The 22,715-nt window shown below is 39.0% G+C and overlaps 1 protein-coding gene across 7 annotated transcripts in view; it reads left to right on the top strand.

Moving 5' to 3' along the window:
• The window catches only part of Tjp1 (tight junction protein 1), a 247,469-nt gene that overhangs the window by 175,684 nt on the left and 49,070 nt on the right, over positions 1 to 22,715 (top strand). For 6 of the 7 annotated variants that reach the window (XM_036184814.1, XM_036184797.1, XM_036184790.1 and 3 more), the window contains 3 exons: positions 6,981 to 7,037; positions 19,854 to 19,978; positions 20,766 to 20,868. In XM_036184814.1, coding sequence (XP_036040707.1) covers positions 6,981 to 7,037; positions 19,854 to 19,978; positions 20,766 to 20,868 — 285 coding nt within the window. Of the gene's footprint in view, positions 1 to 6,396; positions 6,580 to 6,980; positions 7,038 to 19,853; positions 19,979 to 20,765; positions 20,869 to 22,715 lie in introns of all 7 variants that reach the window. The other variant, XM_036184823.1, reaches the window with a different exon arrangement.

The raw sequence follows: 22,715 nt of genomic DNA, 5'->3' as shown, positions 1-22,715 counted from the left end.
ACCACAGCTGCCATGAGTTTATGAGTCCAGAAGACAGCATTTCACAGCACGCCGCCTCGTCCTCTGGCTCCTAGGTGCCTTGTGTCTTCTAGTCCATGCTGTTCTGAACTGTAAAAGTAGTCTTTTCAAAGTGTACATGTTATGGTTAGTTTCTCTACCACATCTTCTAAAATGCACCCAAACACACACTCATTCTAAAGTTTCTACGGTCTCTGGCTCTAGGTAGTAAAAGATCAAAATCAGTAACATGGTCAGTAAACTGTTACTGGGTTATTGGGCTGTTGTCCACTTGAATGACCTCATCTTTCTCTTTCTCTTTGCCCTCTGTTGACAGACTTTGCTTTCCACTTCTCATTTATTAAACTGTCCATTCCTGCATGGGGTTGGGGGTGGTTGGGATTTGCTCACAGAGACCAGAAGAGGGTGTCGGATCCCCAAGCTCCAGGTGGTTGTAAGCTCCTTGAGATGGCTCTTTGGATCCTAACTCTGGTCCTATGAAAGAGCTGTAAGCATGCTTGCTTAACATCTGAGGCATCGCCTCTTGCCCTCTTCAGTCCTCCCATGCACTTCCTGCCAGGCTTCTCTTTGTTCCTCTTAGGACACTGGTTTTCTTTCTCGGTAGTGCTTAGTTAAGCCCGTGATTATATATCAAGCCAGGAAGTGTTTGGGTCATATGTGTCTTCCAGTAGAGTATAAGCTCTGGGAGAAGCATGGTCAGATTTGATTGTGCCTGGTTATTTGCAGAGCTTAATAACAGTATCATAGCATATAATACATTCAGATATTTTGCTAGGAATTGGGCCTTTGACTAGACTGCATCCTTTACCTGGAATGTTTCCCACATCCATCCCTCACCCATCTAGCATTGGTTTCCTTTTTCCTCAAGAGCTTTGTCCTGAGCCCAGAAACTAGGTCAGAACTCAGAGTGTCACGATCCCTATGTAATCTTTCTACCACTTAGAACTCATACCTAATTGTCTGCTGGCGATTTGATAGTTAACTTTTTTTTTTACACTGTTACATACTTACTTGTTATGTTAGATGATCTTTTAAAATGCTCCAGTAAGATGCTTGCCTATCTCTAAGATCTCCTGTACTTTTTCTTTTCTGGAAAAGAAGGCAGCTGCTGAAGGAACTGGCTGAGGAATTCTTAGTGCTAGCTGGGTCATGGTATGGGCACTCTTGGTTTGGGTCTTTTCAGAAAAATGATTTCTAGTTCCTTCAAGTTTCCTTTTTTAAGTGACAAACATTCAAATGGAAGCTATGATGAAATCTCCCATGTATTCTCATTTCAGTACAGATAGCAATTAATGAGCCCATTATCACATAACATTTCTTGGTTTGCTTTTAGAAGATCTTTCCTTCCACTCTTCCCTTCTCCCCCTTCCACACGGTCCCTCGTAGCCCAGGCTGCTGTGATGTGCCTGTAGCTGTCTTGAACTTGCTCCTCATCTTTCCCGTAAGTGCTGAGATCACAGGCATAGGTCACTACATCTGGCTGTATCATTTCATTTATTTTACATACCAACTACAATTTCGCCTCCCTTCTCCCATGTCTTCCCACCCCCACCTTTCTACTCCCTTCCCTGTCCATCCTCTCTTCCTCTGTCTCCATTCAGAAAGGGGAAGCCTCCTGTGGGCTTGAACAAAGCATTTGCCCAGATTTCTTAATACACTAGGTGTCGCCACATGATGGTGTTTAAATTTTATTCTTTTATGATTTATTAGCTGGAATATCTAAGGAAAACTTCCTTTCATGTACTGTTTGGTTACCCAGGGGTACTGTTTGTATAAGAAGGACAGAATAAACACTTAGTCCCTTGCCAGTACTAGTACCAGAAAAAAATGTACCAGTTTGTCAGAGTACTGTATTAATTGTTCCAATGTTTTTCTTTTTTAAAAAGATAGACAAATGGGCAAATTATACTTGATTCACTTTTATCAATTCCATTACAACTTTTATCGTCAAGTTACTTTATTTTGAAGTATTTCTAACAGTACATTAAAGGAAAAAGAGATCATGGTGTATGTAAGTTAATTTTCAAGTTGGATATACCTCTTTGCCTAGCTTCTGGAGCAAGAAGGACTCTTACTAATATCTCGAAGTTTTTCCAACTTCTGTACCTGTGTACAAGGGTAACTCTATCCTGACTTCTAACTGGTCCACTACTTTTATCTGCTTAATTTAAAACTCATGTTGTTTTGTGGGTTATAAGATTTATATGTGTTTGCTCACTTTGGCAAGTACAAAAATTTAAATATATGATTATTAAAGCCAACCTTTTCCCTGTGAATATATAAATATGCTTTCTTTTTTACAAAATTGGCACCATCTTCTTTTTTCCAAATGGTTTTCTTTATTAACTTCTGAGATACTGTATTTATAGAGATGTCGAGTTTCCTGCCGCTGTCAGTATGTTCACACATTTCTGACATAGTTGTGTTCATTTGTTACTTAATTTCTATTGAAACTTTATCCTTTAGTCACTGTATGCTTGTTTTAATAACTACTTGAATTCTTACATTTAATGAGTTGCTTTTTTCTTGTATTTGTGGATTTTGTTGAGTCCCTGACTGCTCCTGGAGTCTCTTCAGGACCTCATTTCATTGAACTTGAGATGGATCTTTTTTACTACCTCTTGGCATCTCTGTTTCGAGACTTTAAACAGCACCCCTCAGATCATTTCCACTCTGTGCCATCTGCTATCTTTTAACACGTCTCCTATTTCCTGTCTTTGTACGTCCTCTGTAAAGCAGTGGGTAGAATATGACGTGTATTTGAAAACTCACAGAGGGTCAGGGTCCATCCCTGTACTTCTTAGTTCCTGACTCAGTCTTACGCCAAGAAGTAGTCTTTTTTTCTACTCCAGGTAGAATAAGAAGCTAACAACAGCAACAAAAGTAAAACACAACACAAAAGAAAAACAAACTAGAGCTCCTGGGAAAGTGGGAACAATCCAGGTCGAAGAGTTGCTTCCAGAAGGAGCCCAGAAAGAGCAGGACTTGGTTTTCCTAATGGAGGGCTGGGAGCCATGCAAAAACTGTTTAGGTTGCTTTAACTCTTGTGTGTGGTACCACCACCACCCATCCCGACAGGGTTTCTCTGTGAAACAGCCCTGGCTGTCCTGGACTAGCTCTGTAGCCCAGGCTGGCCTCCAAACTCACAGAGATCTGCCTGCCTCTGCCTCCCGAGCACTGGGATTAAAGGCGTGCACCACCACCACCACTGCCTGGCGGAAATTTTCTTCTTTTGTGGTGTTAGATAACAAAGTATATTGATATCAGATTGAGAGATCTTCAGTTCTTGTATTTTGGTGTGTTCTCTGGACAGTAAATAATGTTTTGTATTAACTCCATTGGCTTTCATGTGTTTTCACTGGCAACTTGCCTAGTTCTCTTGATCTTCCTTCCCTAAAGTAGTTGTGGTCCATGTGGTCATCTTAGTCCTTTGTAACTGGATACTGGTTTTAGTGCTGCAGTCTTTGTAGATTGCCCTTAGATCCTTGTCTACTCTAGATCTCAGTCTTTTCTTTTCTTAAGATTGATTTATTTATTGTCTATACAGTGTTCTGCCTGCATGTCAGAAGTGAGTACCAGATCTCATTATAGAAGGTTGTAAGCCGCCGTGTGACTGTTGGGAATTGATCTCAGGACCTCTCAACCTCTGAGCCATCTTTCTAGCCCCCTAAATCTCAGTTTTGATCTTTCAAACATGTATACCCACTTGCCCAATTCCTGTATCTCTGCTGTGATGGTTCCCAGAACTTGAAATTAAGCATGTCTGAGATTGCATTTGTAATTATTGCCTGCCCTTTCAGAGCTACCCTCCTCCTCCTTTCTTCTCAGGTTAACTCTCCTTTAACTGATCTTTCTGCCTTCAATCTGCCTTCCACTTACAGTCTTCAGAATGAACTCTGATGTAGATAATTGTTCAGTTATCCAAAACTTAGGAGTGTTTCTCAGCTGAGTTCCAGTTTTCAACATTAGGTCACAGCATATGTGATGTGTCTGGAGATTGGCTGTTTCTCTAGTAAACCTCACCCTCTTTTGCAGATAGTCCTAGTCAGTCATAGGAAAATGAGCTTTCTTGTCAGTTCGCTCTCCTGTCTCTCTTCCGTGTGATTTGTAGTTGGCCTAAAGGGTGATGAAACTGCCTAGAATTAGGATCTAGAGTTGGCAGGAAGCCCTTCAGATTTGGTGATCTGAGTAGTGTATTTGCCAGCTGGAGCTTAGAACAAAGAAATCAAACAAACTCTTGGCAGATTCTGAAGTGAAGCTTTTTTTGCTTCTTTAGAAATTATGATTCTAGGCAGTTGATATCAACTTAGAAGTGTATGCAAAACTAATACAGCAACCATGAATTTCAGTAACTTTTGATACTAATTAATTGAATTTGTAACCTATCCTTTAGTATACTTTTGGAATTGGGAAGACCATTTTCTTTGAAATAATTCAGTCTAATTTTCTGATCTTATAGGTGAGGAAAACTAAAATCTCATTTCAAATTTGTAACAGATTTGGGTGCTGCTCTTCTTTTTGGACTAGCTCATTTTCTGTGTATCTTGCATAGTTAATGGAGAATACGAGAAGCAGGATCATGCTTGGTGGATTATCCCGTTCCTTAGTTTCCTACAAGCCTCAAACTGTAGAACGGGACTGGTGTGGGTTAACAGAGGCCCTTGTGCAGCTTTTGCAGTGGTTCTTTTTAAAAAGATGAGTGATAAGTTACAGCGTGAAAATGAAGTCCACACAAGTAGTAAGACGAGCATTATAAAGCAGTACAGAGGACTTAGAGTGGAACACACCCTCCCAGCTCGCTTTCTGTTTTCTTCAGAGGCTGGGATACCTTAGGTATTCTCCCAGAGGCTGTGCTCCCGTGCCTAAAGGATCAAGTTCTCACTCATTAATAATCATTTTCATAATTTAATAAACGAAACCTTTAAAACAACGTCCAACTAGAAGCAAATATTTGAGGTTTCAAGTATCAATGGAATGTGAATGTAGTTTGAAATATGTTGCCAATTTAGTATGAGTGGAAAAAGCACAAAAAGATAAAACACCTGATAGAAATACACCCATGGTCCCTTTATTTCAAGCTGATCAATGTGAACTTTTTTCATGTCTTTTCAGCCGTCTCCCTGCTTACACTGAAACAAAGTTAGATTCAACAACATCCAAGCTAGCTGTTTTGTAACCTGCTTTCCTTTGCCTAACAATGTAAACTATGTGATCATCACAACAGTGTAGAGACCCACACACTTTTCCTAAGATAGTTTCCAAGGAAAGTACCTGTTGTCAGGTCACTTAACAGTTTGGACTGATAGAGATTAAAGTCATCGAAGCACTGCTACTAGTTAACAAAGTGGATCCAGAAAAAACCAGTTTAGAGCTACGCAAGCAGTTCTCATTGTTAATGTCAGCTGAGGCTGCACAGACTGGCAGTTACTGCAGACGTTTTATTATGTGTATTTTAGTGGAGCTGCTGATAGTTAATACATCTGCTTATCACTGCCACTGATTCACATTGATGGAGGACGGTTTGTGGAGGGTTTGTGGATGTTGTTGTTGTTGTTGTTGTGTGTGTGTGTTTAGAAAAATCTGGTCAGTTTTTGTTTAAAACAAACTAAAACAAAACAGCTTTGTGTCCAGGGGAGTCTTATTAAAAGAAAGTTTTGCTGCTCATGATTGGAAGATGGAAACGAAAGCTGGTGAGGCTCACAGTTCTTGTCTCTAGGAGTGGACAGAGAGGCCCTTCCTCTTTCTTCCCTTACTCACTTGGGAGTGGACAGAGAGGTCCTTTCTCTTTCTTCCCTTACTCACTTGGGAGGAAAGGCAATCTGGTTGCTTTGAATTTAGGGAAGCAGGCTTTCTTTATAGGGGTCTATTTTCTAAGGTGCCATTAATCTTCAGTTAAAATTGCTGTGGGAAAAGAGAAATGGTTCCCTGGCATCTTGATGCGCAGTCTTGTGATGCTACTGATACCCATGTTACAGAAACAGATCTCACTTGTGAACGATACACTTACAGTAATAGCTGATGAGGGATGTTCCCAGAATGCCATGCACAGCACTGTCCCCTTTCACCCTACATTCTGATAACCCTGAAAAATCTATTTTAGAAATAAATACATATTAGGCACCCGCGTTTATTTAAAAAGTAAAAAGAGACTATTACTGTAAGCCATCAAGAGCAATTAGCCCAATTCAAAAGAAATTTGCTTTTAAATTTTTAGTGTTCATGTTTTAGATCATTTCTTTTCTCCATGAGAGATTAATGGTGGGAGATAAAAACTCAGCTACCCTGTGGTCTGGCTAGGATCTACACTGAAAGTTGGGTTGATTTTTATGGTTCTGGGGGGGATGAGGGACTTGAGATTTGTGTTTTAATGTTTTGTAGATGCATGTGTGTGATAGGTGTAACATAAAGCCTTCTTCTGTATGGCTATGAATGAAGTTAGAGGAAGTGAGTCTGACAGAACTGAAACTGGACGGAGCAGTGTTGCTTGTGACTTTGAAACAACCTATCAGATGTTCTTCATCTGGTTCCTGGAACACGTATTTATAAATACCGAGGGCAGAGGTATTTTGCTTTTTCTTGCTTTTCACACCATGAAGAATACTCTTAAATGTTCACTTAGATATTTTAAAAGTGTTGTATCTTTTATTCTGTCCTGTCTGATGGTAAGCATAAAGTTGCTGAATTAGCTGGCTTGAACTTGATTTCTGCTTGTGTTAAATGTAGAGCGGCATCTGTCCAAATTAAGTTAAAAACAAAGGAAGTTCCTGGGTCTGGTTTCCTATCTCTTAAAACAAAAACAAACAATCCTTTCATAGTTACTAAGTGTTTTCCAGAGTATTTTTAATATTAACAGTGCAAGTTTTGGTATTTTATTATGCTAAGTTGTTTCCAGAATGCTTTGCTTTATTAAAAACTTATTTTTTTTAATAAAGTAAATGCTTTGTTTTCTTTTCCTTTATCAGAGCACAGCAATGGAGGAAACAGCTATATGGGAACAGCACACGGTGACGCTTCACAGGGTGAGTTTCTGCTGCAGTAAATAATCTGTGTTATAATTCAGGATACTGGCAGCTTTGAAAACAATAGAGGAAAGCCAGATGTCAGGAAGCCAAAAGAAAGGGGAAATTTTTTCTATATTCTTTTGTTTAAAATTAGATTTGTAATAAATTCTTCATTAAGGTCAGAAGTGAGCATGATTACTTTTTCACATATCCTTTTGGATATTTCTTGTATATTTGCTATTTTTAATCTCTGAATTTAAGTGATTTGTTGTTTAGAATTTGAATGAAAAGATAAAAGATAATATATTAAATTATAAACTGATTGTATATACATGTTTATAGGTTTGGGGTTTAATTTTAAAGCAAGTTATGTCCCTAGTAAAATCTTGAAAGAAGGCTTAGTATGTAGCTCAGTTGATAGTGTGCTTAGATTTAGCCCTCTCGAAGCCCTGAGTTCCATCTCTGTCTGAAATCCTGGCACTCAGGAGGATCAGAAGGTGAAGGCCATCCTTAGCTACTTAGAAGGTTGGTGTTTGTGTGTGTGTGTGTGTGTGTGTGTGTGTGTGTGTGTGTGTGTGTGTACACGTGTACATGTGTACACGTACCTGCAGAAGCCAGAGGAGGGTATTGGATCCTTTGGAGATGGTGTTACAGACAGCTGTGAGCAACCAAACATGGGTACCAGGAACTAAACTTGAATCCTTTTGAAAAGAAGGCACTAGTATTTCCTTTGGAGCCATGTCTCCAAGTCTTAGCCTCATTTTAAACATGTAAACGCCAAGATTTTACAAGATAGATTGGGTCATTCTTCGTAGTAGAATTAAAACCCAGACCAGCCTGGTTTCAAAGCTCTATTTCCACTGTGTTTACCACACACACACATCAACCTTCTAAGTAGCTAAGGATAGCCTTCACCTTCTGATCCTCCTGTCTCTATCTCCTGAGTGCCAGGATTTCAGACAGACCCAATCTATCTTGTAAAATCTTGGTTTTCCTACTTAGAAAAGGTTTAAATATATGTCATATGCCTGACACTGATTATTCCTGAGAAGTTGACAAGTGGGGGTGTGGAAATCATGTTCTTGAACACTACCGCTGATTATCTAACTCATGAGTGTTTGAATCTACACATGATGATAAAGAGTCAGTTAATTATTCAGTTTTGGGCAGATATGGTTGACCTTTTTCTGTCTCACTAAATGAAGAAATCATTTTAATATGTATCTTAATTTTTTTCTGTCTCACTAAATGAAATCATTTTAATAATATGTATCTTAATTTGTAATTCATAAAGCTGAAATGTAGCTTCCTGTTTGAATTATCCTTAATAGGTAGCATATTTAAATCACATGTATGATACATAAAATAATTTTATACTTCATGGCTTTCATTTGGCTGGGATATAATAGCTTAGTAGCATTCTAAGTATTACATTTATTTTTCTTAATACCTTTATCATTTTTGTTAACGTAATTTACATAATGGTAAAATATATGTTCATGTATACATTTTTGAGTTTTGACAGTCACATAATTAATATCACAGTAAAAATGCAGAGTGACTCCATTACCTTAAAACTTTCCTTTAGACCCTTTGTAATCAACTCTGTCTCTTCACTTTCGGCCTTGAACCAATAATCTGTTGTCTTAAACTTTGACCTTTTCTGGGATGTCATATAAATGGATTTATGTAATAAGTAGCCTTTTGAGACTGACTTCATATGCTTAGATTAATGCATTTGAGACTTTTCCATAATCTTGTTGTATTGGTATCTAGTTCCTGCTTATTACTAAATTCCACCCTGTTGTATGAATGTATACATTTACTCATTCTATAGTTGATGGTACATTTAGGTTGTTTGTAGTTTTTGTTGATTATGAATAAATCTGCTTTAGGATACAGACTTTTGTTTGACCATAACTTCATAAATAAACTTTGTAAATACTTAGAAATGGAATGGCAGTGGGTTTTATGCTAGCTATTTAGTTTTATAGGAAATTACCAGCCTGGACATGCCTTTTCACCAGCAATGGATGAGTGGCACTCAGTTATCTCATCAGCTCTTGATATTGTCAGTTTTAACCATTGAGTTCAGCCATTTGAATAGATGTCTAGGAGTCTCTCATTGTAGCTCTTTTAGTTTGTATTTCTGTGGTTAATGCCGAGCACCTTGTAATGATCAGTCTTCATTGCCAAGTTGAGTGAGGTTGGAATCATTAGGAGACAAACTGGAGCATGTCTGTGGCGATGTTTCCAAACAGGTTTCCCTGAGGAGGGAAGACCCACGCTGAGTGTGGGTAGTACCGTTCTTGGGGTCCTGGGACTTGTGGTCTCTCCACTCTTAGACTGAACAGACTGACCAGCTGCCTCACACTGCTACCACCATGCCATCTGTATTCCACCATCCCTACCATGCTGGACTATATTCTACCATGAACCAAAATAAATCCACTCCTCCTTCTATTGACCTGATTCTTGTCAGAGACTTTCCCACAGTGATGGATAACTAATCTTTCATTCTCCATTGCCCTCCTAAGTCCCCCAGTGATTCTGGGGATTGAGCCCAGTGCCTGTATAGTAGGAAACAGTGTGACCACTAGCCACACTGCCTGACCTATTGAACGTGCTTTGATGTGCTTGTCCACATTTTTTTTTTTTTTTAATTAAGTGACATTGTACTTTGCTTTCTATTTCTGTGATAAACACCATGACCAAAACCAATTGGTGGAGGAAAGAGTTTATTTGGCATACATGTCCTGATCACAGTTCATCACTGAGGGAAGTCAGGGCCAGAATTGGAGGGAAGAACCTAGAGCCAGGGACTGAAACAGAGACCATGGAGAAGTGCTGCTTGCTGGCTTGCTCCTCTTGGCTTGTTCAACTTGCTTTGTTTTTTTTTTTTTGAGACAGGGTTTCTCTGTGTAACAGTCCTGGCTGTCCTGGAACTTGCTTTGTAGACCAGGCTAGCCCTGAACTCACAGAGATTCACCTGCCTTTGCCTCCCCAGTGCTGGGATTAAAGGTGTGCCACTACCACCCAGCTCAACTTGCTTTTTTATACAATCCAGGTCAGACCTCCTCAGGGCTGGGCCCTCCCACAAGTGATCATTAATCAAGAGAATGTCCCACAGACTTGCCTACAGGCCAATCTGATGGAGGCATTTTTTTCAACTGTGGTTCTTCTTCCCAGAGGAACTTATGTCAAATTGACAGATAACTTAACTGGCACAAGTGTGTTCAGGTTTGTCTTTTTAAAGTTGTCACATATGCATAACAAAAAATTGTCACCTGCTGGGTGGTAGTCCCAGCACTCAAACTCATAGAGATCCACAGAGCCAGGTGGATCTCTGAGTTCGAGGCCAGCCTGGTATACAGAGCGAGATCCAGGACAACAGGCTCTAAAGCTACACAGAGAAACCCTGTCTCAAAAAAAAGAAAGAAACAAACAAACAAACGAATGAATGAATAAAAAATTGTCACCTGTTAAAATTCATCCTCTATGTTTTAATTAGGTCATTTGCTTTTAGTTGTGGTAGGAGTTCTTTGTATGTTTTGAATATTTACCCCTATCAAATATGACTTGAGAGTGTTTTCTTGATTATATGGATTGCCATTTCATTTAACTCTGGTCTTTTGCACATAGAAGTTGGAGTTTCAAGATATAGATATATGCATATCTATTTTTTTTCTGGAATCAGATTCATCAAGTATTGTTTTACATACCCCCCCCACCACCACCCCGCCTGGGGTTGTTTTCTGCCAGCGTTTTTTATTTTCATCAATCATGTTTTTTGGTTTTGAATCTCAGAAATCTTTGCCAACCTTGAAGTAAAAGGCTTTCTATGTGTGTTTTCTAAAAGTTGTATGTGGGTTAAATTTTGTATATGATAAAAGAAATAAGAGAGTATTTTATTCATCTGGATGACTTACTATTTTAAGCAGCCATTTTGTTGAAAAGATTACATTTTACATTTGATTGCCTTTCTACATTTAGCAAAAATGAATTGACCATGTACGTGTGCATCCATATTTTTCATTCCCTGCTCCTTTTTATTGACCTTTGCCTTGATTGCTGTAGCTTTTTTAAATTTTTATGGGATCACACTCAGGATCCCATGCATGTCAGGGACTTTGCTGACCAGCTACACTACCTCTCCTTTTACATTTAAGTATAAAGAAATGAGCAATGAGGCAAAGGATGCTTCTACTGATCGCCAATTTTACCATTACAAGTACTTGATTTTGTAAGATCATGTTAATTATTTGGCTCTACTTACATATATACTTACCTGTGTGCGTGTGTGCGTGTGCATGTAAATAAAGAAGAGATCATGAATTTGAGAGGGATGGGAAGGCCACAGGAGGAGTTACAGGGGGAAGAGAGAAGAGTAGAAATGATATAAAGACAGTACTCCTGTATGAGAATCTCTAAAAATCTTAAATATTTCAATTAAAATAAAAGTGCCTAAATAAGGGAAAGTATACACAAAGTGGTTAGTTGTACAAATTCAATTACTGATTTTGTATGAAGCTAAGTTTTATAAGACATGGGAAGTTTGCAAATTTTTTTTAACTGTACATAATAAAAGGTTAAGATAGCTAATTATTCATTGAAATGTCCATTAATTTTTAATCACATAATTAAAATCAAACTATAGGTCTGCAAATCAGATACTGTCAAGCCAACTGCCATCTATGACCCTTTTACATTTTAACTCAGAAGATATGTAAATTTTACTAATTTTAATTTCCCAAATATTCTTGAAAAGAATTATCAGACTCATCCTCTAATTTAAAAAAAATGTCATTTATTTGTCAAATATCAACTTTGTTTCTGTTGAGGGAGAGGCAGAGGCAAGTGGATCTCTGAGTTCAAGGCCAACCTGGTCTACAAAGTGAGTTCCAGGATAGCCAGGGCTCTGTTACACAGAGAAACCCTGTCTCAGAAAAACACAGAGCATCACCTGTTCTTGTTCATTGGCTCTTGGTGTTTTCATATTGTCTTAAATGCCCAATTTCAGTGTTACTGCAACAACAGTTACTAGTATTTATTCTGAAAGATGAATTGTGTGATCCAAGTTAGAAGATATTAATAACTTCCACCAAGTTGGAACAATTCAGAGCTTTGAGCCATGCTCTAGAAAAACATTTCCAGTAGCCTGGCAGGATTTATTCCTATTGCATCCTGGATAGTAATCGATTGCACTTGTTGCTGTAGGAACTTTAAACCTTCCTGCTTTAAACTTTTAATTTAAGAGTACTGTGAAGGGCTGGAGAGATGGCTCAGAGGTTCTGAGTTCAGTTCCCGGCATTAATGGCTTACAACCATCTATGATGAAATCTGATGCCTTCTTCTGGCATGCAGGCATACATGCAGATAGAACACTGTATACATAATAAATAAATGAATCTAAAAACAGGTGTTGTGAAAAGCTGGAGTATTGTCATTGACTTGGATAGACTTTGGGTCTGGTTCATTTTAGTGTATGATGTTTTATTTATTTTCAACTTTTTAAACAAAGTTTATAAAACTTAAACAATACTAAATTAGAAAAAGGTGGGGAGTGGGGAGAAAAGTTATGCCTTCAGGGAAGGAGGTGAAGAAGTGCAGTCTCTTTTTGGTGAGGCAGAGTCAATTCAATGCTATGCTCCCAGCACAACACTTAACACCTTTTGGAAACCAAAGAGCTGTGAATTTGACATACCCTCTTATCTGTTTACCTCTGATGAACCCTCCAGGGGAACTGGCATCTCCTAAAGCTCAGGGCAGACACTGAATGCAGCCTCCACTGGTCATCACACTGCCAGCTTTGCCTGAGGACTGCCTACCTGATTGATGAGAGCACACTTGTAACACAGACACAAAACCACAGGGTTTGCTCAATATTCAGAATTGTGCTCCATTTCCTTGTGCTAATGAGACACAGATTTGTAGTACTTCCTCATATCCGAATTCCTAATAACATCAAAGAAAATAGTATAGAGAAATTATGTTGTTGGGTGTGTGTGAGTGTGTGCGTGTGTGTGTGTGTGTGTGTGTACACAAGTGCTCGTACTCGAGGTTGATAATATTGGCTATTTTTTTTTTAGATGTTCTCATCTTGGTTTTGAAATAGGGTCTCTCACTGGCATTAGAGCTCATAGGTTATTAGACTGGCTGGCCAAAAAAGCTCCAAGAATCTGCCGGTCTTCACTGCTTCCCAGCACTAGAGTTAGAGATGCACAGCCACCTCACCCAGCTTTTATATGGGTCCTGGAGACCCAAACAAAGATCCCCAGGCTTGTGCAGCAGGGACTTTGCCAAATGAACCATCTCCCCAGTCCCAGAACCATACTTTAACTAATATGTGTATCTTTTTTTCATTTTCCTTGTTTAATAACTAAAGCACTAATAGGAGAAATGTAATGTGATAATAGTAAATTACACCTCTAGTTTCCGATGGGTGCTTTGGCTGACTCTGCTAACATTCTGTCCTCACTGTTAGAATAGAGCTACAGTAGGCACTTGGAGTGGAACCTATTGGAGCTTCATGATAAATTCTATTTTTAGTATCAAATACATTCTATGTACTTAAAAACCATCCACACCAAAAAATTCTTAACAAAGTTAGAACTAGAAAAACAATTAGCTTTATATCCTTTTTTAATGAAAGACGGCTCATGCCCATTACCCACATTCAGCCCTTCCTCATCACCTTACATTTAGCCTTGTTCTCTTTCTTCATGCTATATACTATACCCACATATGCATTTGTTTACATATATACATATATTATTGGCTAGATTCTGCATATTAGAGAGAACACAGGTTTTTTTTTTCCCCTTAGATTATGTGATCTTACTTAATTATTTAGTGAAAATACCCTATTTTAGTCTACTAGAAAACTTTTGGACCTAAACACAGTAAAGTTGCAGGATGTAAAATCAGTATTAAAAAAACCAGCAACTTTCCTTTATATTAACAGTCCACTCTCTGAGAAAGAGGTTAGGAAAATGAGTCCATTCAAGTACCAGCAAACCCCACTGAAGTATTTAGGAAACTAATCAAGGAAATGAAAGATGTCTATAAGGAAAATTTGATAATATTGAAATGGAGAAATATTCTGTGTTCTTGGATGGGCAGAATTAAAATTATGAAAATGTTTATAGTACCGAAACTAATTTACAGAATAATTTACTGTCAAATTTCCCATGTCACAGGCTTAGAAACAAAAACACAGTAGTTCATTTGTAACCACAGATACCATAGATAACCAAAGCAGTCCCCAAAGCAACAACAATGCTGAGGGTGTTACAGATGATAGTGAAAGGTCTGTGGAATAAACAGAAGTAAAACAGAGGAAGCAAACACATACATCGATTAAAAAGACAACTTATTCAACAAGTGGTGTTGGCAAAATGGGAATTCTACCCACAGAAGAATGAAATCAGATTCGTGTCTTCCTGTACAAAAATCAATTCAAAATGGATCAGAAATTAAAACCCAAAACACTAAAAGTTTCAGAAGAAAACACTGGTGATACCCTTCAAGATGCTAGAGTAAGCAAGACAGTTTAAACAGAACACCGACACATAGGACTAACCCCAAGTGTCAACAGGTGGGATTACATGACAGCTGAAGGCTCCTGTGCAGAAAAGGAAAGCAGCAGCAGAGCAGGCAGACAGCCCACAGAATGGAAGAACATCTGTACCAGCTACGCTGCAGATGTGCCAGATTTACTAGTAACTGCAGATATTAACTACAAAGGAAATGAAACTGCGTCAACAAGTGGGCAAATGAACTGATCAGATAGTTTTCAAAAAAAGAAACACAAATGGCCAAAACCCTTTGAGACACCCTTGTGCTAATCAGAAGACTATCATCAGTAAATCTGAAAACAAGTGTTAGAGAGGATGTGGAAAGAAAGGAAACTTTATTCACTCTTGCTGGGAGTGCAAATTTGTACAGCTGTTTGTGGAAATCAGTTTGAAGATTTCTCCAGAAAAGTAGTGTTCAAGGCCTACTTAAACCAAAGGAACCAGAATATTTGGTCAGAAGGGATAACCTATCTGATTCTTTTTTCTTTGTAATAAACCTGGAAAGCCACTGCTCTAGGTCAGTGTTAGTAAACTATGGTCCAAAGTCCACGTTTGTCCAGGTAGTAGTTTATTGCTTGTTTTTGTGTGTGTACATGTGGAGGTCAGGACCCAACCTCAGTGTCATTCCTCAGGAGCCATTCACCTTGTCTTTTTGAGACCAGGTTCCCCTTTGGCCTAGGGCTCCTTCATCATGCTGAGTTGGTTTGCCAGTGAGCATAGCTTGTTTCATCCCCATGTGCCGCTCACCTAGCTTTTATGTGGGCTGTCAGACTCGGGCGCAGGCTCATACCTCAGCCAGCACTTTGCTAAGTGAGCTCGTTCTTCAGCAATCCCGTTGTCTGCTTTTGTAAGTAGGGCTTTAGAACATAGCCACATTCATTTGCCTACTCTGACTGCTTCTGCAACACCGCTACAGAGTTGATAGCCCGCCAAGCAAACCCTCTGTCACTTACTATCGCGATAGTTAGGAAAACTGCAGCCCTGCTCCAGACACTCTGCATTTTATTCTGGAGCAACTTAGAACACCAGAGGATGGGGGATCTGGAAACCTTGTTCTGCAGCCTTAAGAAGCCAACTCAGTTCATCTTTGGCAGAAGTTTTGCATCTTGCTTTGGAAAAGTTGTCTCTTCAGAACCTTTAAGAGGGCCTCAGCAGTTAAGAGCTCTCCCTGCTCTTCCTGGAGACCGAAGTTCACGCTCGTTTATTGGCTCAGAACTGCCAGTAACTCCAGCTCCAGTGGATCTGACATCCTCTTCTGGACTCCACAGGAACCCACACTCACACTTAGATGGATGCATGCACACAAATAAAAAAATAAATCTTTCTTTAAAAAAAAAAAAAAAAAAAAACTCATCAAAGTCCTTTCAAACAAACTCCAGCTACTTTTAAGGAAACCATTCCTTCATGTTATACTGTACTCACATGTACATTTGATTACATATATTATCGGCTAGATCCTGCATGAGAGAGTTCATGAGATTTTTGGTTTCCTTTGAGATTGTGACCTCACTTAATATTGTACATCCTAAGTCTTGATTTTCCTCCAATTTTTATTAACTTCATTTTTCTTTAGAGTGGAAGAGAATCTTTTTATAGAAAAATATTCCACATTTTCATCATCTGTTGATGAACATCTAGGTTGATTCTGATTCTTGGCTGTAGTGAAAAAGAAGCAGCAGTAGAAAAGAGGTTACAGTTATCTCTATGGTAACATAGGAGGTGACGTTCCCTGGATCTATGTCCGGGGATGAAGTAGCTGGTCTCCGTCCACACTCAGTAGTCCTCAGTGACAGCTAAATACATGCCTCAGGCAGGAGTCTGCCCCATTGCAGTGCATTATACTCTTCGGGGTTTGAAAGCCTACTCAGTCACAAACCAAAAAATGTAGTAGGCACATGAGATCAACAATGGTCCACAAAGCCTCTCCTAAGAGGTCAGCAGCACTGTCCAATAACCTTATAGTATAATCCACATACGGAAATTAAAAGATTTTAGTTTTCATATTTAAAAAAATGGTTGAAAGTTTTCATAATATCCTAACTCAGTAGTCTCAAAATACCATTTTAACATGTAATCAGTAACATGTATTTTAAAACTATGTATTTTTCCTTGTGCTGTTATAAAATGGGTGCAAATTTTACTATTTGAGCATATTTCGGGCAAGACCAAACACATGTAAATTCTCGTAGTCACATAAAGGCCATTGTACCTTTAGCAAGTGTCATCCATAGTAACTAATGTTTAAGGGGTTGGATTCTGTGATGTACTTCTTCCATCATAACACCCCACTTTATTTCCAACTGTTCTTCCTCAGAAACTGCATATATTTTAATAATCCTTTGAGAGGTAAAGTGAATGCTCAGAATGAGTTAGGCATTTTCATTTTCATATTAAAATATTATGGTAACGTGTTAGAGGTTGAAATTATATAAACAAGGAAATTAGGAGGGAATCTGTCGACGGGCTGCTAAGTCTTTTTTTTATCTGAAGAAAGGATTGAATAAGAGGGAAACTTGGGATGAGAGTGCCAGTGCAGTGCAAGAGATGTGGATCTTTAATAGCTGGTGCCAGGAGAGCTGTTCAACCATGAATAAAGTGATGGACTTGGACTGTTCCTGCCCTCCATGCGCAAAGTAGCTTAAAATGAATCCTAGGCCAAAGTGTCACTAGACTCATAGACCCTCAAGAAGAAAATACAAGAATAGATGTTGACCTTAGGTTCGGAAATGCTTTGTTGTCTATGATGTCAGGAGCCCAAAACAAAGAGAAAACAGGCGAAGTGGGCCTAATCAAAATTGGAAATGTTGGTATTTGAGAGGACACTGTCAAAAAAGTGAGATGATAACAGAGAATGAGAGAAGAAATTATTTCTTAATAAGAACTTTGCTTGAAGTCTGTTTCCTGCACTCTTAAAACTCAGTAATACAAAGACATAACTCAGATGGGAAATGAGCAAAAGTTCTGACTAGACATTTTTTCAGAGATATGTAAATGTACAGTAAGCACATGAAGATATGCTCAGCATCATTAGTCATCAAGGAGATACATCGTCAAAGCCCAGTGAGCTCTCCCTTCATAACTGTAGACAGTGGAAAGGTTGACAAGGATAGAGATAAATTGGCACTTTTATACATTGCTGATAGGAATATAAAATAATGCTGCCATCATAGAAAACAATTTAGGAGTGCCTCAGAAGTTAGCCATATAGCTACCATGTGACCCGACAATTGGACTTTTAGAATTAGACCTAAAAGAAATGAAAACAGATATCCACTCAATAAGTAACATGTGAATATTCATAGCAGTCTTATTTATAATGGCCAGAAGTAAAAACACAAATACCCATTTGCTAATGCATGATCAATAAGATGTGCTATGTCTGTATACTTTTAGTATCTGAATATTTAGTATTTAGTTTGAATATTTAACAATTAAGAAACTAATGATACATAGAAATTAGTTTGTTCTGTCAAGACATAATGTATTTGCACACAACTTAGTAATTGTCACAGCCCTCATTTCACAGGACATAACAGTTTGCATGCCCTTTACAGTGTGCATACACTTTCAGTATGGAACTTGATAAGGACAACTGTTGTAAAAACAGTCCTGTCTCCACGTAAATATAACCATAAAGGCAAAATTTGTGTCTTGGGAAACCCATTGCAGTTGTGTACTTTATTAATAGCTATGATGTTATTTTTATTATTCAAATAATTTTCTATTTGTATATATATGCATGTATGTAGCAGATGTCAGTACGAGGTGTCTTCCTTAACTTCTGTCCATTTGGGTATTCTGTTCTAATTCTAAATAAACCCAAACTCCCTGGATAGTTTTTTATGAAATTCAAGTAAAAACTCAGTAATTTTTTGTTTGTTCTTTAAAAACAAGGTCTCTATTTCTGGGGCAGGATTTGAACTTACCAAGATGACCTTGAACTTCTGATCCACCTGCCTCCACCTCCCAATTGCTGGGCTCACATGTATGTACAACTAGCTGTACCTGGCTCAAGCAGCAAGTTTTAAAATCAAACATTCTAACACAGTACAATCCAATGACATGTGAATTTGATGCGTAAATGCTGACAAATGATGGTAAAGTATTTGTTTTCTGTAAGAGCAGAAAGTTTTATGTACAGTAAAACACTTGTTCAGGTATTGTCATCACCCGGCACAGTGGTATCCACAGTGCAGAGTACAAATGCTGTATGGTCAGAAGCAAGGCTGAGGTGCATTCCTGACACTTAGAAATATTTGGGTTTGTTTTTCTGTATTGAGCCATTGAGTCACTGTCAGAAGTTTTAGTTCTTCCTGAAGTTTGTATCTTACTATAATTTTATTTAGTTAAAATACAAAGAAAAAAAATGACTAATAAAAACTGTTGTACTGGGGGGTGGCGGTGGCGGTGCATGCCTTTAATCCCAGCACTCGGGAGGCAGAGGCAGGCAGATCTCTGTGAGTTTGAGGCCAGCCTGGTCTACAGAGTGAGTTCCAGGAAAGGCGCAAAGCTACACAGAGAAACCCTGTCTCGAAAAACAAAACAAAACAAAACAAAACAAAAAAACTGGTATGCATCTCCTATTACATACATTATTATGTGGGATGTTAGCATGTTATTCATGTAGAGATTTCCTTCTGGGATTTTTAGAATAATTGAGGGAAGTTGAAATACCTAATACTTAATTTTAAGGCGGCTGTGTGAAATGACAGATGGTGTATGTATGAATTAAGTCTGTCATTTCTGAACCAGGTGTCAATGTTCCTGATGATCACACTGAGCACTGCTTGTCCCTTCAGGACCCTACCTGATAATCAAAAATATTTCAGGATCTTTCTTTTCAGAATTTTAAAATCAGTTTAGCACTTATGGAATATGTATGCAGTTGATTTTTTTCCCCCAGAGACAGGGTTTCTCTGTGTAGCTTTGTGCCTTTCCTGGGACTCACTTGGTAGCCCAGGCTGGCCTCGAACTCACAGAGATCCGCCTGGCTCTGCCTCCCGAGTGCTGGGATTAAAGGCATGCGCCCCCACCGCCCGGCTTGCAGTTCATATTTTTAATGTGTTCTATCTGGTGTATAATTTATTAAAACATGCATTCTTGTAGAATGGGCTGATGATTGTAATGTATAACCATGCAAGTAAGTATAAATCATAGCTGCAATATGACTGTAATTTATAGTTTCTACATTATATATGCTGTAATGAGCAATTTTGTTGTCCTTAATAGAACTATTTTACTGTAATTACTATTTTAGGCTCCTGGCTTTGGATTTGGAATTGCAATATCTGGTGGAAGAGATAATCCTCATTTTCAGAGTGGGGAAACCTCCATAGTGATTTCAGATGTGCTAAAGGGAGGGCCAGCTGAAGGACAACTACAGTAAGTGTGTGGGTCTTTGTTCTTTAATTCATTAATTCAGATCTCTCCTCCATCCCTCCTCTCCCTTCCTCCCTTCCTCCTCCCCCTCTACATTGTTCCTGTCCCCAGTCATGGATCTATTTTGTTAGTGATTCAAGATTATTTACATCCAACTTGTGCTGTACTTATTTAATATTTTCCCTTAAGTGAATGCGCACTTACACTTAAGAAATCGTTGCCTGTGTTGTAAGTGGACAGCTAAGTATACTTTAAATAGACAGTTAAGAGAGTGAAAAGAGAACTGGTAACTGGTTTAGGCAGGCACTAGTTGTTGAGGGCCTCTCACATGAAGTCTTCCCTTTCTGTATGTTAAGGAGATTAGTGCAATACAGATAATAACAAGGGCACGAAGGAAAAATTGAGACTATTAATCAGAAGGATTCAAAGACATTCAAAAGGAGAAAGACTTAATATTTAATGATGGTGTCTCTGTTAGCTGGATGACTTAGTTTCATCTAATGTTCTATTTCAGCTACCAGTGGTCTTTTTATTTGTTGTAGTGCCAGCTCTGTTCAGGCCTTTGGGGAAACACTGTACTGATACATCAAAAAAAGAAAAAGAAACTGATGTCCTGTGGTTAGTTACTTGCTAAATGTTCTTGTGACGGACCTGACAGTAAGATTTGATGCTGTTTTATCATTGCTCTAAAGACAAGCAGATTAATTAACCTATCATTCAAAGAAGACTTTAGTAAGGTCTTATGTGGTTTTCTTTAACATGTCTTTCTGGTGTTTCCCCTCCCCTTTAGGGAAAATGACCGAGTTGCGATGGTTAATGGAGTTTCAATGGACAATGTTGAACATGCTTTTGCTGTTCAGCAGCTAAGAAAAAGTGGGAAAAATGCAAAAATTGTGAGTATCTTTTGTGTTCAGTTTGGTAGAACGATCAGCTCTTCTTGTTTGGTGTTTGAGTCCCTTCCCCTCTCCCTCCCCTTCTTCTCAAACAGGGTTTCTTTGTGTAGTTCTGGCTGTCCTGGAACTCTACAGAGACCAGGCTGCTCTCAAAATCCGAGACTCTGCCTCTGCCTCTGCCTCCAGAGTGCTGGGATTAAAGGTGTTGCACACCCAGCTCCTCCTCCCTGTCGGTTAAGAAATGAAAAGGTGGGGTTGGGGATTTAGCTCAGTGGTAGAGCGCTTGCCTAGCAAGTGCAAGGCCCTGGGTTCGGTCCTCAGCTCCAGTTTAAAAAAAAAAAGAAAAAAGAAAAAAAAGAAATGAAAAGGTAGTTCCTCACTCTTCTGTACTATGTATTTAATCTAAGTTCAGATAGTAGTTTTCTTTTTGCTTATAAAGGGAGAGGAAGTGCAGACTTCTGTGGCTTAATGCTGCTTTCTCCTTTATGTACTTAAGTTAGCCTGGATCTTGGCAAATATTGTGAAAGTGTGTGTGGCCCTCCTTCCTGATATGAACGTTGTTTGCTGGGAAAGCTTTACCTTCCTCCTCTGAACTCACATCATCTACCACCTTAATTGTGACTTGTTCAGAGAGAAAAAGCCAAGATTGTCTATGAAGAATTGTTCAGGGTACATTTCAAGTTACTGTCTTAAAGCCATAGTCTGAGATTGCAGGATGAAATGCCTAGTTTATGCAGTACAGGGTGTGATTTCTAATACAACTAGCTGGATATTGAAGTAGAGGTGAAACCAGTGGGTGTTTGGGGGTGGGGGACATGGATAGCCAGGTGTCCTTTCTTAACAGCACATTGCTTATCTTTCCCACATGCTGGCTTCTCTTGCTGCTTGTTCTTTAACTTCAAACAGACCCACTCTGGTTAGTCTGGGGAGTAAGAACCAACAATGTTTAGTGTTGACTTAGTCTTAGAAGAAATTTGCCCACTGAAGAAATATAGTGTAATTTGGAAGGGAATAGCAAGACAAGGTTATTAGACAGTTACCAGGCAGATCTGAGGTAAACTGGGAGAGGTGAAAGCTGCAAGTCACATAGGATGGTAACTGATGAGGAAGCCTCTTGGAAGTGTGTTCGATGAGAACAGGCCCAAATGGTAGGTTTTATTCACAGACAATTCTGAGAGCAAAAAAAAGAAGCATCAATAATGAGGCACATTGAAGGGCTCTCAGAAGAGGGGAGTGAAGGGACACTGACTCTCTAAAGCCGGCCAAGGAACTGAGGCCTTGGTGAGTGATTTAAAAGAAACCTGTGCTAGGCAGTTTCATTGAGAGGGAACAAGATGCCGATGAAAGGCTGGCTGAGCAGTAGCAAGAATTCTACTAGTAGAATGAGTTCTTACATGGCCTCATCAATACAAAATGTTTTTATTATGTTGCAACATATCTGGTATTTATCATGGCAGATGAGGGGAAGAAACCAGTAGACGTCATTTAGATGTAAATGCAAGTGAAGCTGTGGGAGGACTGGTGGTTGAGAAAACAGAAGAGGATGGAGCAATCAGAAATTAGCCAAATGCTTGAGGAGCTAAAGGGGTCAAAAGAAGGAAGACACATGTTCCCTAAGACGCTCTTGCAGGTTCCCGAGGACACCAGTGTACCACTGTGAGGGAGCCAAGTAGGATTACAGAACTGCACATTCAGAAGCTGCACATAGATCTCAAACTTAGAAACAAAGAAATGAGTGGACAGGGAAGAATGCAGGAACGAACTTGCACTCATGCCAGAAGTTATAAATTGGACAGCTCAGAGACAGGAGGCAGTTTGTGTTGGGAAAGTAGGCTGAGCTCCCGAGC

The sequence above is a fragment of the Onychomys torridus genome, chromosome 1 (genome assembly GCF_903995425.1).
Source record: "Onychomys torridus chromosome 1, mOncTor1.1, whole genome shotgun sequence".
In the NCBI taxonomy this organism is placed as follows: domain Eukaryota; kingdom Metazoa; phylum Chordata; class Mammalia; order Rodentia; family Cricetidae; genus Onychomys; species Onychomys torridus.
Note: the sequence above shows the minus strand (reverse complement) of the source record. Positions and strands in the feature narration are given on the sequence as shown.